General features: G+C 53.6%; 8 protein-coding genes across 8 annotated transcripts; 3 read left to right on the forward strand and 5 right to left on the reverse strand.

Annotated features, from left to right (window-relative positions):
- Window positions 1–581: 581 nt before the first annotated feature.
- J4E86_008809 (uncharacterized protein) lies at window positions 582–1797 on the forward strand (the record flags this gene model as incomplete). Its single annotated transcript, XM_051449318.1, has 2 exons — window positions 582–1582; window positions 1635–1797. The coding sequence occupies 2 exons, from the start codon at window positions 582–584 to the stop codon at window positions 1795–1797; spliced, it is 1164 nt and encodes a 387-aa protein (XP_051299737.1).
- Window positions 1798–3461: 1664 nt separating this feature from the next.
- Window positions 3462–4236, reverse strand: SIT1_1 (ferrioxamine B transporter; the record flags this gene model as incomplete). Its single annotated transcript, XM_051449319.1, has 2 exons — window positions 3462–3841; window positions 3903–4236. The coding sequence occupies 2 exons, from the start codon at window positions 4234–4236 to the stop codon at window positions 3462–3464; spliced, it is 714 nt and encodes a 237-aa protein (XP_051299738.1).
- Window positions 4237–5070: 834 nt separating this feature from the next.
- SIT1_2 (ferrioxamine B transporter) lies at window positions 5071–5684 on the reverse strand (the record flags this gene model as incomplete). The annotated part of the gene is made up of 4 exons (XM_051449320.1): window positions 5071–5180; window positions 5236–5254; window positions 5311–5345; window positions 5402–5684. The coding sequence occupies 4 exons, from the start codon at window positions 5682–5684 to the stop codon at window positions 5071–5073; spliced, it is 447 nt and encodes a 148-aa protein (XP_051299739.1).
- Window positions 5685–6156: 472 nt separating this feature from the next.
- On the forward strand, window positions 6157–6955 carry J4E86_008812 (uncharacterized protein; the record flags this gene model as incomplete). The annotated part of the gene is made up of 2 exons (XM_051449321.1): window positions 6157–6341; window positions 6397–6955. 2 exons carry the CDS (start codon window positions 6157–6159, stop codon window positions 6953–6955), a joined length of 744 nt encoding a protein of 247 aa, XP_051299740.1.
- A 614-nt stretch (window positions 6956–7569) lies between these two features.
- Window positions 7570–8443, reverse strand: J4E86_008813 (uncharacterized protein; the record flags this gene model as incomplete). The annotated part of the gene is made up of 3 exons (XM_051449322.1): window positions 7570–7715; window positions 7781–8322; window positions 8382–8443. 3 exons carry the CDS (start codon window positions 8441–8443, stop codon window positions 7570–7572), a joined length of 750 nt encoding a protein of 249 aa, XP_051299741.1.
- Window positions 8444–9014: 571 nt separating this feature from the next.
- Window positions 9015–10306, reverse strand: J4E86_008814 (uncharacterized protein; the record flags this gene model as incomplete). The annotated part of the gene is made up of 3 exons (XM_051449323.1): window positions 9015–9244; window positions 9294–10136; window positions 10189–10306. The coding sequence occupies 3 exons, from the start codon at window positions 10304–10306 to the stop codon at window positions 9015–9017; spliced, it is 1191 nt and encodes a 396-aa protein (XP_051299742.1).
- Window positions 10307–11791: 1485 nt separating this feature from the next.
- SNX3 (Sorting nexin-3) lies at window positions 11792–12405 on the reverse strand (the record flags this gene model as incomplete). Its single annotated transcript, XM_051449324.1, has 4 exons — window positions 11792–11820; window positions 11883–12182; window positions 12236–12257; window positions 12328–12405. 4 exons carry the CDS (start codon window positions 12403–12405, stop codon window positions 11792–11794), a joined length of 429 nt encoding a protein of 142 aa, XP_051299743.1.
- A 407-nt stretch (window positions 12406–12812) lies between these two features.
- Window positions 12813–14069, forward strand: J4E86_008816 (uncharacterized protein; the record flags this gene model as incomplete). The annotated part of the gene is made up of 1 exon (XM_051449325.1): window positions 12813–14069. The coding sequence occupies one exon, from the start codon at window positions 12813–12815 to the stop codon at window positions 14067–14069; it is 1257 nt and encodes a 418-aa protein (XP_051299744.1).
- Between the last annotated feature and the right edge of the window lie 27 nt (window positions 14070–14096).

A 14096-nucleotide genomic window follows, 5' to 3' on the forward strand; every position in this document is an offset into this window, starting at 1 on the left:
CCTTATCGCACTTGAGAAGCGGTCAGTGCATGCCTTGGTTGATCGGACAAGCAATGAAGCTGGCTAAAAATGCCCATGGTCTTTCTGTACACACCACAGATTCCCTCGGAGCAACTCTGTGTCATCCAAGCATTGTGTATCTCATCATGACAGTTGTTCTACTCTTTCTACGCATTTTTTCGGTAGCAGTAAGCTACTTCACTCGTACAATGAGGGTGTAGAAATTCTAATCGTGATCAGATTACCTCCATCGCAGGATGGCTGTCATACAATATTCTCATCCATCCACTTCGACACTACCCCGGTCCGTTCTTATGGCGAGCATCTCCTATACCCCGCATTCTTTCTAGATGGAGGGGTACTACGGTGTTTGATGCGCACCGTCTACATGAGCAATATGGGCCAATTGTGCGATTGAGTCCCTGGGAATTGAGCTACACCTCTAGCAATGCATGGAAGGGTAAACATGACCTCTTCCGCATACATATTTCTCGACGCTGACTTCGAAAGACATCCATGGGACAGGCAACTACACATCTCGCAAGCCGCTGCCAAAAAACCCTCTTGCTAACCCTCCGCCTATGTCGGGAGAGCCGGGCATCATCGACGTGCTGGATGACGAGAAGCATCGAGAACAACGCCAACTCTTCAATCAAGGGTTTTCCACCCGGGCACTGAAGGAGCAGGAGCCCCTGTTGCTCAAGCACGTCAACAGATTGACAGCAGCCGTCCAGTCGCGGGTTGATCAGAGTCTTGAGACAAACATGGTAGACATGTTCAACTTCCTAGCCTTCGACGTTATGGGTGATCTAGCTTTCGGCACCTCTCTTGGTCTATTGGAGCGATCAGAATACAACAGCTGGGTTCGTGTGATAGTCGCAACGATCAAAGTAGTCACCATCCGCATCGTGGTATTTTACCACGTTCCTTTTGCGTCAAAGATCCTGCCGCTCTTGGTCCCGAAGTCGATGAAAGCAAAGCGAGATGCGCACATGAAGTTCGCCGAAGATCGTGTGAAGGAAAGATTGGAAAGAAAGACCGATCGTCCAGATCTCTGGGGTCTGATCACCGGTGGACCCGGCGGAAAGAAAGCGAGCCTCTCTCTGGATCAAATGGTCGGCAATGCCGCTCTCTTCATGGTGGTAGGGTCAGAAACTACGGCAACAGTGCTTTCGGGAACGCTATATTTACTTTTGAAGAATCCCCACTGCATGATGAGATTGAAGCAAGAGATCTATGACAGTTTCAAGTCGAAAGACGCGATGACAATAGAGGCACTGCCGAGGTTAGCGTACATGAGCGCAGTTCTAGACGAAGCCATGCGAGTCTACCCTGGCGCTCCGGAGACGTTGGCGAGGTTGGTACCAGCAGCCGGTATGCAGATTTGTGGCAAGTATGTTCCGAAGGGCGCCACGGTGTTTATACTCCACTATCCGATGTTTCACTCCTCGAGAAACTTCGTCCGACCAGACGATTTCGCACCAGAGAGATGGTTGCCTGAAGGCTCCGTGGAGTTTGAGAAGGACAACAAGAACGCGTTCAACCCTTTCTCAGTCGGTCCACGCGCCTGCCTTGGAAGAAAGTAAGTCCACTGCCCTGGTCACCCTTATGCAGAGGCCTAATTCCGCCTACAGTCTGGCACACTATGAGTTGAGGCTTGCCTTGGGCCACTTGTTGTGGGACTTCGACTTCGAGCTCAACGAAAGCTGTGATGACTGGATGGATCAACAAACATACTCTTTCTGGCTGAAGCCGCCACTCATAGTCAAGGCTCGAGAGGCAGACCGGAAGCCATAGCCAGAGACTAGGGGTGGAAGATGGGTATGAGAGCAAAGCTACAGGTAACGCGCATGTCGAGGTATCTTGGGAGCTTTGGCTGTCTCGTCTAGCATATCTTACCACACAATTCACGCATAGTTCGGATCATACCTGCTTGCACATAAGATGCGTTATGCCATGTCTCCAGCCAACTCAAAGCAGCTGGGTCGAGCCAAGCGACTGACGCTTTTGGACGATCTGTTCTCTGCTTGTGCTCCGGTATTGGGTCAACAGATAACGGATTCTGAAGGTAGAAGGTAAACCGTAAGGATTCAACCTAGCAGCAGAGTTGTCACTTGCTGGTAGCATACATTCGGTTGAAGATCCGACATGCGCATGTCGTTTTCGGCCTGAGCGATGTCATGCATGCTTTTCGTGGCGCCGTGATGGCGCGATGTGCTGCCGTCGCAATTAGCACAACCGTGGATACGACACCAATGCTTATCGACCTTCCGTAACTAGGTTCGTGGCGGTATCTGGAAGGCCCTCATACACGCGGCGGCGAAACTGATGCCCGGGATACGAGAGACTTCGGTTTTTCTTTTTAGACCGAACGCCCGAACAACCTGGTAGCGGAGTGGCATGATCCAACAACTGAGCCAGCGATGACAAATCCTTGCCGTAGAAGAAGCGAATGCATATTGTGAGGACGTGCTGTTCATCGGAATGCTCCTGAGCTTTTCGCACAAACCAAAGATGCAGCCGCACTCTGCGAAGCGCACTGCCGAAGTCGGAGGCTCCCGAGGTCCCGAAGAAGTCGTTGTCTAGGTACGCGTCCATCCCCAAGCAGATATTTGCAAGGCCCCGCGATCAAAGTTTCTGGCTGCTTTGCGCATTTTTCTCGACCAGGCTGTTGACAATACAGGCGTTGCAACATGGTAGACGCCGTAGGGAGGATTCATTGGCCGGGACAGCACTCTTGCAGCCTGCGTGATACGCACGGCCCAGCAGCCCGCAGGAGCCCCACGATCTTCGGCGGGTTAGAACTGAGTCGCAATGAAGCTTGTGCTACCAAGCTATCTTGGATTCCTTGAGGTCAACCCGGCGTCGGAATGCACGTGAGGGATCTTGGTCGCTCGGATCGTCCCAAGTGTGCGCACAAAGGCATGGGCGTTCATCGTCGCTTCGACCACAGCCAAAGCGACATCGATCATGGTGCGCCTCGCAAACTCGTTTCTGCAGTGATTTTTGATGTCTCGTGTTCGCCGGGCACCATACACATGTCGTTAACAGGGGGCGGCGGTTTGTCGTGGATGTGATCGAGAGGCGGGCTGCTATGTGTCGGGGACTCGAGATCGAGTTTGGTTGGGCTGCATCAAGCTCTTGGTCGCCTTTCATCTCACAAGTAGCTTTCTGTCTTCTGGGCTTCGCGCTCAAGGCTGAAGTCTCTTCGCGAGTGACCTCGGACCTGTATATTCGCAGTAACATTGTGGCATACGAGTAAACGATGTAGATTCACCGATGGGCTAGAGGTAATTCCAAATCATCTGTCTTTTTGTTGTTTTATAGTAGAAGCTCAACAGCTCGGTAGTATCCGTAGACGACGATGATGTCAGTCCGCTCCACCACCACCTGGACTCTCGTATATGCAACAAGATCAGTCGGTACTGACTCTAGCGTGTAACATGTGCTAAACTTCAACACTAGGACCTACTATCCGAGCAATTGACTTCTGCATCCTCCTCAGCATGCTTCAGGCTCTGGTCCTTGCCCAACTCCGGGTTCCGGATGACCAGCGAGAAAGCGACAAGAAGTACTGCAAGACATATACCCGTGATGCAGAGTAATTTTTGCACGTGTCTGTATGCCTGTATCACAGCGATACGCTCTGGGGTTTGCACTGGGTATAGAGTTGCAAATGCAAACGGATCACCATACGCGACGGCTGCGAGCGAGGGATCGCCAATGCGACGGGCCAACTCATTTGGGATGATCTGCTGCCACATAGCACCTGAGACTGTATTACCAAGCGCGCTGCCAATGTTGTAGGTAGCGAGATAAATGCCCGTTACGATTGCGACGTCTGTTTTGGGTAGTTAGTATTGTCGCTTCAACTAGCGTGAGTTGCCATGGAAGAAACTTACGCTCGTGTTTTGTGGCAGCTTGGATACTGGCTTGTGCAGGATATGGAAACATGCCTCCTGCAATGCCCAAGCATATCTGCGCTCCGATGATGCCGGAATGCAACGAATCGCCAGAGCCGCCACGGTAGTAAATTAGAAGACCGAAAGCTACCACGAAAAGACAAGTTCCGGCGACGATGAAAGGTTTCAAGCGGCGGACCTTGAATACAACACCACCAAGAATCAATCCGGTAATTACCGAGGAGAAGCTGTACAAAGAGCTGATGCGAGTTGCGCTCTTTACTGATTCATCAAATGCGACGACTAGTACAGTGTACAGGAAGTCGCCTTGCATGGTCCATGCAAAGTTCAAAGTGCAAGCAATACCTAAAGCACCCCAAACCGCACGATCCTTCAGTAGATGGAACGGGAGCATTGGATGAGGTGCTCTGCGTTCCCAGAGCACAAAGGCGGGGAGGCACATGAAGCCGATGATAAGAGGAGCAATGACTTTGGCAGTCCCCCATTGCGATTGCGCGCCACCTGCGATGGTGAAAGGCTCGTGGTTGGTCAGCAAATCGGAATCTCGTCTGGTGCAAACACATGCCGACTTACAGTCAGAATGCAGCCGAATACCGCAATAAGCAGCACGACGCCGGGGACGTCCATTTGCCAAAAGAGAGTGACTAGCAAATTCCTGGTACCGCCATGAACTTCGTATGGTGTTTGGTATGCATCGAATGCGCCGGCCCTTTTAGCTTGTCGGCTAGACCACATGAGCGAAGCAACTAGAGGGATACAACACACTGTGTATATGATGCACCACATGCCTACCCCCCATCGCCAAGTGGTATGACTAAGCACAGCTTGACTTACATCGCCGCTGACCCAAGTATTGATCTACCGAACATCAGAAACAAGCTAAACCGGAGCGTACGGTTATATTGCTTACCAGAAATGGAACGGCAGGTATGTATGAGAAGAAGAGTCGAGATCGAAGGGAGGTGATGTCGGCTATGATGATTTCGATGAGCACGATGATGGTCGTGTAGCCAATCTGTAGGATACCCGTTAGTATTGGTCTTGTCCGTTTGGCGTTGTTGCAGCACGCACTTGGTAAAAGACTGCGCCTGCGGCGAAGGACTCGACATTTGAACTGACGGATTCAATGACGGTACCTTTGGTCGTGTTAGTACGACTGCCAGAGCACAACGCTAAGCTCCCAGTTTGGTGTGTGCATACCGATGATGTAAAAGAGCATGGAGAGTATGACGACTTCTATGCGGCCAAAGACATCGGCTGTGACCATCGAGTTAGTTTCTCATATCTTGATCGGTGTGAAGACTCAACTTACCAATCTTAGCCGCAGTAGGCTGTTGAGCACACAGTGAGCATGGGTTTATACGTGGTAGCAGACTCTAAGACTTACCTGCGCAGCAGCGGCGATGACGCTCCTCAAGACATCTTGGTCAATGTTAGCGTTGGTGACTCGGAACGACTACAGATTTCACCAGACATACTAATGGTAGCCAAGGTGGAATGCCGTTGGAATCCCGCAGTGGCATATGGTTGGTAGGTGTATCGGAGCGTCCCATCCAAACCATACGCATACGCAATGAGGAAGATGCCGAAGAAGATGCAGCAGCGGTTGATGAAGGACGTGTGCGCGTTGAGGGCTTCGATGCGTGCGACACCCGGAGACTTTGCGCCTGGTAATGCGGTGGGGGAGGCTAGATCGGCGCCGGTTGCGGTTGTGTTGAATAGCGCAGTTTTGCCAACGTCCAAGTTGTGGTGATGCGACATGGTGGTTGGTGGATTGGTCGGCACAAGTGTTGCGAGGAGATGATGTGCAACAACGGTTATTTACCAGCGCCGGGCGGCAGGTGAAAAGAATGCGGGCTGCATATTTCATGTGATTTCCCAGTGCGGAACGCGTTACTACTGTACAAGCAAACGGACAGCTTCTCGGTGCTGGATGGAGCCTAGTGCGGCTCGGGACAGCTGATTGATAAGATTAGATGCAAATTCTCGCTGGCTTGGCGTGACCCCCCGGCAGCTCGGAAAGCCTTGGCGGCGCCCAATCCCGACGTGTAAACGCGGGCGTACGGGCTGCTGTCGGAGGTGAAGGCGTCGAGGACGATGGGTGCTGCGGCGAGCGACGGAGGCTGGTGCTGACAGTGCCGAGGGGCTGCGTGTGTGAGATTGCAGGCGGCTGGCCCGTCGGTGCGTCGAGGCAGTACTTAGCAGACGCTGCACGCAGCAACATCGAGCAGCCATGGCCCACGCGTACTTTGGCGCGACAGACGACGGAGTGTATACGCCCATGGCCGTCGGCAGCGTAGACTCGGGGCTCGGCGCGGACCTCGACGACGGCCAGCCACAGCAGGCGCGCAGCAGCAGCGAGGAGAAGGACAGCCTGACGCCGGCGCAGAGCAGGCGCAAGGCACAGAACAGGGCAGCGTACGTGTCCCGCCCCCGTCCCCCATCCAGCGCCCCCGTGCTCATGCCTCTCCAGCCAGCGCGCCTTCCGCGAGCGCAAGGAGCGCCACGTCAAGGAGCTCGAGACGAAGCTCTCGGCCCTCGAGTCCAGCACCCACTCGCTGCAGTCCGACAACGACCGCCTCAAGGCCGCCCTCGACCGCGCCCGCACCGAAAACGACATCCTACGCGCCACCACCCGACGCTCCCCCTCGGCCTCGCGCCCCCTCTCCGCCACGTACCCCTCGCCGGGCGCCTATCTGCCCGTCCACGACCATGGCCACGACGGCGACGACGACGAAGAAACAGCCACAGGCTACCGTGTCGAGTCCCTGACCAACGCCACCGTCGTGAACACGGCCGCGAAGGAGTATCCACGCACCCGCCCCGGGGCGAAAGAGGTCCCCGCTGCCCAGGCCTGGGACCTCATCCAGCAACATCCGCTCGTCAAGCAGGGTCTGGTTGACGTGGCCGACGTGTGCGAGCGCCTGAAAGGCTCCGCCAAGTGTGACGGCCACGGCCCCGTCTTTGAAGAGAGCACCATCTGGCGAGCAGTCGACGAGTCGCGCCGTTGCGGCGGCGATGAGCTCATATGATTGCTGCCTCCATACTCCTTGCGTCTTTTACTATTCTTTTGCGCTGAGCGCTGACTTTGCGTTTTGGGCCTTGGGCGCTCGGCGTCCGGTGGCTGCACGAGCTTTCCCACAAGACGGGCGCTCCAGTGTTGGACAGATGGCGATGAGAGAACACTTTTCTTTTTTAGATAAGGCGAGAATTTTATTACGCCATGTGCTTGTTTGCCCATGCCACAGCCTGCCACGTAGCAAGTCGACTCTCAGAAATCCAAATTTCTTCATCTTGACTTGTTCACCACCAACACTCCCGTGTCCGGAGAACATGACTCCCCATCTTCAACGCTCGTACCTCAAACCAGCAGCGTAGAACAAGTCTACCAGTAAGGGGTCAGTCCACGACCAGAATGTATCTACTCAACACCGATCGAGGCGCCACAGTATCTGATACGTCCATGCGAAGCGAGCATCCGCCATCGTCAACTACTGCCTGGAAAGCCAACATATGTCTCAATGCCAGACGTTCCTCATACGGCGCGTACAGAGCAAGTCTCCGGGAGACAGCTTTGAGGTCGACGTCGTGGACGTCAACAACCCTACCAGGCAATAAGCCGTCACATTACCCTATCAGTACGCCTTCAGTCCCAGTCGCTATCGTCATCGTCTCCTGCGGTGTTGCCTTGTCTTATCCTGCTAGGGTTGGCGTCCTCGTCGTCTCTCTTCTTCTGGAGGCGCGAGTCTCCTAGTTTGACGGCGCCAACATCAACGAGAAGCCTTTCCAGATCTGTCGTAGCAAGTTAGCACACCGTAATGCAGGGCTGCCGTCAGGAGTTGAGGGACGCGACCCACCCTGTACACTTGTCCTCGGTCCCTTCAATTGCATCAGCGTAACAATCTGCCTCTTGATATCCCCGTCCTTGTAGATCAGCACCGTCGGCGTGTTCTTATCCGGGTACCCCTCGATGCAAAGATCCGCCCTCATCTGGCAAAACTTGACATCGCCAAATCTCTTTGCCAACTCCCTCCAATGCTCAATCATGACTCTTGACTCGGTGTTTGTGCCCGTCGAACTCGTCAACAAGACCAGCACATATGCCTTTTTGCTCTCTTCGGTAACGTCGGAAGAGTAGTCGGGTTTCTGGATATGATAGACTTGGTTGTACACCGAGGCGGTATTTATCGATGCAAGCTCGGCCATGCGCTTTTGGCGGTACGAGTCGAGAAAGTCGTCGTCTTCTTCATCCTCTAGCTCGGCCAGCTCGTCCATGTCTTTGCCCTCTAAACGGTTTTCGTGTGCGAGTTCGCGGGCCTGCTCAAGCGCCTCCTGAATCATGGGTGTCGGCGATGGCGGCTTCTCGGGGATGACGCCATGTTTCCTGAGAATATCGTTCCTAACGCGCTAGTTTCAGTACTGTGTCTTTCGCCATCACCTGATGGTGGTTTGACTCACCATTCCGTGTCGGCGTTGGGGTCGTCGATTGGGACGTTGACGGGCATGTCTGGCATCTGCATGATGGTGGTGTGGAGGAAACGCCTGTTGGGAAGATTCGGTAGAGTGTGCAAAGTGCAGGTGGGTGGTAACAAACGTTTCTTCTAGACGTCTGGTGCCTGGAACGTCAGATATTTCCAACAGCGCGAAGCTCCGTCATGGACCCTGCCAAGCTGCCCCGCCCCCACCTCAGCTCCACGCGACGCCACCCGTGTCTCTTCTGGAAGCTGCGTCTTAGCTCCTCCATCTCAGTTACAGATATCTGCCATCATTTCTTTTTGTATGTAGCAAGCACGCTGTATTTACAGGCATTCTCCACTACATGTGAGAGTAAAATACGATCCGACTCATCCGTATAGATTCCTAAAATACACCACTGCGTACTTGATCATAATCTTTCCCCGTACTTGTTACCACGAGCTCGAATGTCCAACTTCTCCGTGGTTCGACCAACACCCTTTGCTGCCTCTTTCATTCCCTCTTATGTATGGTACATGTCAAGAATGCAAAAACCGATTATTTACATCTGTTTGGTCATCCTGACTTCGCACATGCACTCCCTTACTCACTTTTACCCTCCACATCTGCACGGTCTTAAAAGAACTTCCCGTTGCTGCCATTCTCGATGCTGCTATGCTCAATCACAGCCTCACCATCGTGCTCGTCGAAAGCACCAGGTCTATCGATGTTTCGTGGAAGAGGTCGGTCAAACGCGTCGAAGCGACGACCCTGAAACTTGGCCTTGATCCAGAGGAACCCGATGCGGAGAGCGCAAGCAGCAAAAGCCCAAAGAAGACCTCCGAAAGGCGCTGCTACGAAAGCACCTCGTCGTTGTTAGCAATCGTCATGGGCGCCGGAATAGCTTGCACTCACCGAAAGCGCTCCAGTCATTTGCGTACAATCCACCTTCCAACAACAGCAAGTTCCCGGCTAGAGTGACATCGCCATTGTAGTAGACAAGCCCAAACAAGAAGATGGTGAAGATACCCCCAAGGCCTCCAATAACAAAGTCGAAACCCCGGTAGAAGTAAAACTTGTCGCTCAGCCCGATGACGAGGCAAGGTACAACCGCTGCACTGACAAGATCACTGATTAGGAAAATTTGCAGGATATCGGGGCTGCGCAGAGCCACGACGACAACAGGGAATATGAGCGCCACAACGCACGCGCGGATGATCCAGATGTTGAGTTTGTTGCGGAAGAAATCGTTGCTTCCCGTGCTGATCATGGCCGATTGGAAAGAGTCAAATGCAGCAGTGGAAAGCGAGATGGTCATGACGAGAACAACACCGACAACCCACGCAGGCAGCCGTTCTAGCAACAAGAAGAAGGCCAAAGAGCCGTTTTCTTCGTCGCCAATGGTATACGCACCAGACCATGCTGCAAGCATTCCTCCCACACCTAGCAGAGTGAGGATAATCAGTACGCCCATACTGGCGAGTGAGACACCAATCCAGAGATCCCTGTCCGTGCGAGCGGCGAAAGTACGCATCCAGAAGCCTGAGAGGAAGAAGTCGTTTGACAAAATGGCGACAGGGAGGATGTAGATAAGTTGCCAGCCTAGGAGGCTGGATTCGAGGTATCGGGATTGGTCGATGAGGGAGCGGTCGATGTCTGTTTCTACGCCGACAGCAATGACGCCCATGATGATAAGGCCGATGACCATAACGCCCTGGATGTTGTCGGTTACGAAAGAGACTTTGAAGCCCCCGAGTGCTGAAGTAAAGTTTTAGTTGATGCTCGTAGTTAGTGTTGCAACAAATCTTACAGGTGTAGATGGTAGTAACAGCGCACTCCACAATGACAACCGGAAGACCGTTCAGGCCCGTGAGTAGAGTGACGATTTGCTGCAAGGCCGAGAGCTCAGCGACCATGTACAAAAACATAGTGATGAGCGTGCAGACGCTCAGAAAGAGTCCTCCGATAGCTCCGTAGCGCTGCCTTGTCCATTCCGTCAGCACGAAGCCTTCAGGACACTTCCGTCTAATGATGGGACCCAACGCGCCAAAGACCAACAAGGGCAGGGACGATGATAGCGCGTAAACCAAGAGACCCTGTACACCAGCAATGGTAGCGATCTGAGGGTACGTGAACAAGATACCGGATCCGAGAGCTGTGATTAAAGAAGAAACCTAGGTCAGCCGTTTGCACGAGTGAGAATTGGGAGGGGGGTGCAAAGGGGGAAAGTAGCGGCAGCACGTTCCTCACGCAAGTATTATCTTGATCGAGTTCTTACGGTACTTCTCAGCTTCCCCTTCACCAGGCTCAAAACTACGCACAAGACAGACGGCCAGGCGTGTTTCGAGCCCAGCTCTGGTTCGGCGCCCGCAGTGTAGCCGCACAAAAGACCACCTCCCATGTACCCACATGCGATGGGGAACTGCAACGAGTTCTACAAGGCTGCAGTAGCAAGGGGAAGTGGCTCCTGTGAGAGATCTCAATACGAACCTAGAGGATTTTAATCCAGCTTTGGCCAAGCATGGAGACGCGAATTGCTTTGAATTGAAGCATCTCGCCATCAACGTCGAATGCTGGACGTCGTGGCAACGATGGAAAAGCCGATACTGCCGCTGCTTGTTCACGTGGCAAGAAGCACGCTGGGTGCACGAATGCACTCACCACTAGCGATGAAGTTGAAAGCGAGCGGGACTCCTAGGCCGCAAAGTCAGCCAGTTGCTCTTGTTTGTAGGGCAGGAACGCCAAAGTCTGGCTGCAAGCGTGCGATGCGACGGTTTTCTAACCCTTTTGTGTGCGGTTACTAGACAGCCATTCGGTCTTGGACTGGTGTCGCAATCGCCATGCGACGTAACATCCTAGCACTCTATTCCCACACAGTTAGTGCCCTCGTTCCCACTGATCGCCCGCGGAGTCGCTGGTGTTAGCTTACAGGAAAGCGCCCAGGGTAAGGTAGATGATGGCGTTGGACGCTGGTTGTGACGGGATGCCCATGACTACAAGTACTGTCTGCGATAGGATGAAGTCTAGAAAGATGGGTAGAAGATGCACGGAGCCACGAGGTCGGGAACATGCAGGGTTAAGACGGTTCGGCTGCCAAAAACTTTTGCTTGTTACTAACCCCCGCGCCTTGCTCGTTGCATCGCTAGCGCTGCGCGGAGGAGGGTCGCCGCTGATGTCAAGTTGATAGCAATCGCTGTAGCCGGCGCTCGTCCCCAGCCATGGACGTTTGCGTGGATTGCATGGGATGATGATGGAACTGTAGACATTGGCTCGCTGCTGCTACTCGTGACAAGGTACACAAAGCCCCACGTGAAAGCCCAACAAGAACGCCCGTTGCTCCGTACCGCAGGAAATGCGGCAATCTGATATCAAGTGTTGGTAGCCGCCCTCTGCAGTAGTCGGGTCAGGCGTGTCTACCACGCGTGTCTGTCCCAGTTGGGATCTGCTGCATGTTAGTCGTCGTCGTCGTCGTCACTGCCGTCGCAGCGCTGGATGGCTACTGACCCTGCACAAAGGCAGCCAGCACCTTGCTGCCCGTCTGCAGCAACGGATGGCCCACGACAATCTGGAGGAAGCGCTGGAGCCCTTCGCGTCGGTGCTCAATGACATCGTCCGAGAAGCGGTTGGTGAGCACCTTGCCCGGCAGCGGTGGTATTGTAACGCGCGCCGACTCGCGCTCGAGGATGTCGCGGAAAGCCTCAAACTCGCTGTAGCGACGGCGTACCGTCGACGACTTGAGCTTGAAGGCGGGGATGTTGGTGCGCATAACGATTTCGTACGTCGTGTACATGCCACGGCCGACACCTAGGCAGCGCATCAGCCCCCGCTCGCGCGCTCGACATGTGCCGTCTACTCACCGTGTGTCATGGGGTTTCGGACCTGTGCACGCGACAATTGTGAGCAGGGCGGCGGGACAGCATCGGGGCATCGCAGCTTCTGGCAAGCCTACCTCGATCTCCAGGAAGTTCTCGGGGGGCCCATAGAGCTCCTCGAAGCTTTGCGATCGCGCGTCTGGCAGCGACTGCATGGTGCAAGGTGTGTGGTGCGCGTGTAGGCGGCGGTGTAGCTGGCCGAGGGCTGGTCGCGCGAGAGGCAATGGCGGGGCTGTCGCTGCTAGCATCGCCTCCTCAGCCACATCACGCTCCACCAAGTCATTCAAATCGCGACATCGAGTTTTGATATACATGTATATAGCGTAATGCCTTAGGTGCTCCAAAGTGTGTCTGATTGCTGGTTTGCTCAAGAAAGCTGTTACTTCGACTGTCCTTTTCCTTTTTGCCAACGACGTCATTGTTACTCCACATTGGAACTACCTAGCTGCTGCGCTCGAGCTCTGGTAGAATACCGAACTTCCTGATCGCTTTTAGCATTGTCAGAGCAACAATACCATTGCCATATTGGAGACCATTATCTGCACGATCCACAACCACAACAATGCCTGAGATTATCCTCTCGATCAACGCAGGATCCTCTAGCGTCAAGATATCCGTCTACAAGACTCCAGAAGATGGCTCCTCGGTACCGAAACAACTCGCTGAAGCTACCGTCGAAGGACTTACCGCGCCGCCTTCAAAGCTAAAGTACGAGCGCGGAGATGAGAAGATTAATGGTCAAGAACTGGAGCACGTCACTTCACAAGAAGACGGATTCCGCTACATACTGGACCACCTGACGAAAGACCAAGGTCTTCCCGAGCTCAACCGAAAAGAAGACATACATTTCACATGCCATCGCGTAGTGCATGGCGGAGACTACCCCAGAAGCCAGGTCATTGACAAAGAAACATACCACCACATTGAACAACTCTCGGATCTAGCACCTCTCCATAATGCACCCGCTCTCACCATCGTCCGAGCCGTGGCAGACATCCTCCCTCACGCGAAAAACATTGCCTACTTTGACTCATCCTTCCACAATACGCTCCCAGACTACATATGCACCTACCCAATCGACCAAACCGTTGCCCACAAGAACAAGCTGCGCAAGTACGGGTTTCATGGCATAAGCTACTCCTTCATCGCGAAGGCGGTAGCAACACACTTGAGCAAGCCGCTCGAACAAACCAACATCATCGCCCTGCATCTCGGATCCGGCGCTTCGGCATGCTGCATCAAAGGTGGAAAGTCGCTCGACACGACAATGGGTCTGACGCCCCTCGCTGGCTTACCAGGTGCTACGCGCTCGGGCTCCATCGACCCTTCTCTCATGTTCCACTACACGCATAGCGCTGGCAAACCGTCGCACAGTTCGAGCGAAAAACTGCACATTACGCAAGCCGAAGAGATTCTGAACAAAAAGAGCGGATGGAAGAGTTTGACTGGTACTACGGATTTCGGGAAGATTAGTTCTTCAGAGAGAAAAGAGGACAAGCTTGCGTTTGACATCTTTGTTGATCGCATTTTGAATTATGTCGCACCGTACTTTGCCAAATTGGATGGTGAGGTTGATGCGCTTGTCTTTGCCGGGGGTATTGGTGAGAAGGGAGGGAAGTTGAGGCAGGCCGTAGTGAATGGAGTCAGGTGCCTAGGTTTCGCTCTCGATGAGGAGAAGAATGCGGAGCAGGTCGAGCATGTGGTTACAGATATCAGTGTTCGCGATGCAAAGTACAAGACATTAGTCGTGCAAACAGATGAGCAGTTAGAGATGGCGAGAGGAGTTTTGGGTGATAAGGACAAGCATGGAAAGGATTAGCTATCCAGAGAAACTGTGGAGCTGTTC

This window comes from Alternaria arbusti (assembly GCF_024043155.1).
Source record: "Alternaria arbusti strain BMP 1465 chromosome Unknown scaffold_14, whole genome shotgun sequence".
NCBI classification, from domain to species: Eukaryota; Fungi; Ascomycota; class Dothideomycetes; order Pleosporales; family Pleosporaceae; genus Alternaria; species Alternaria arbusti.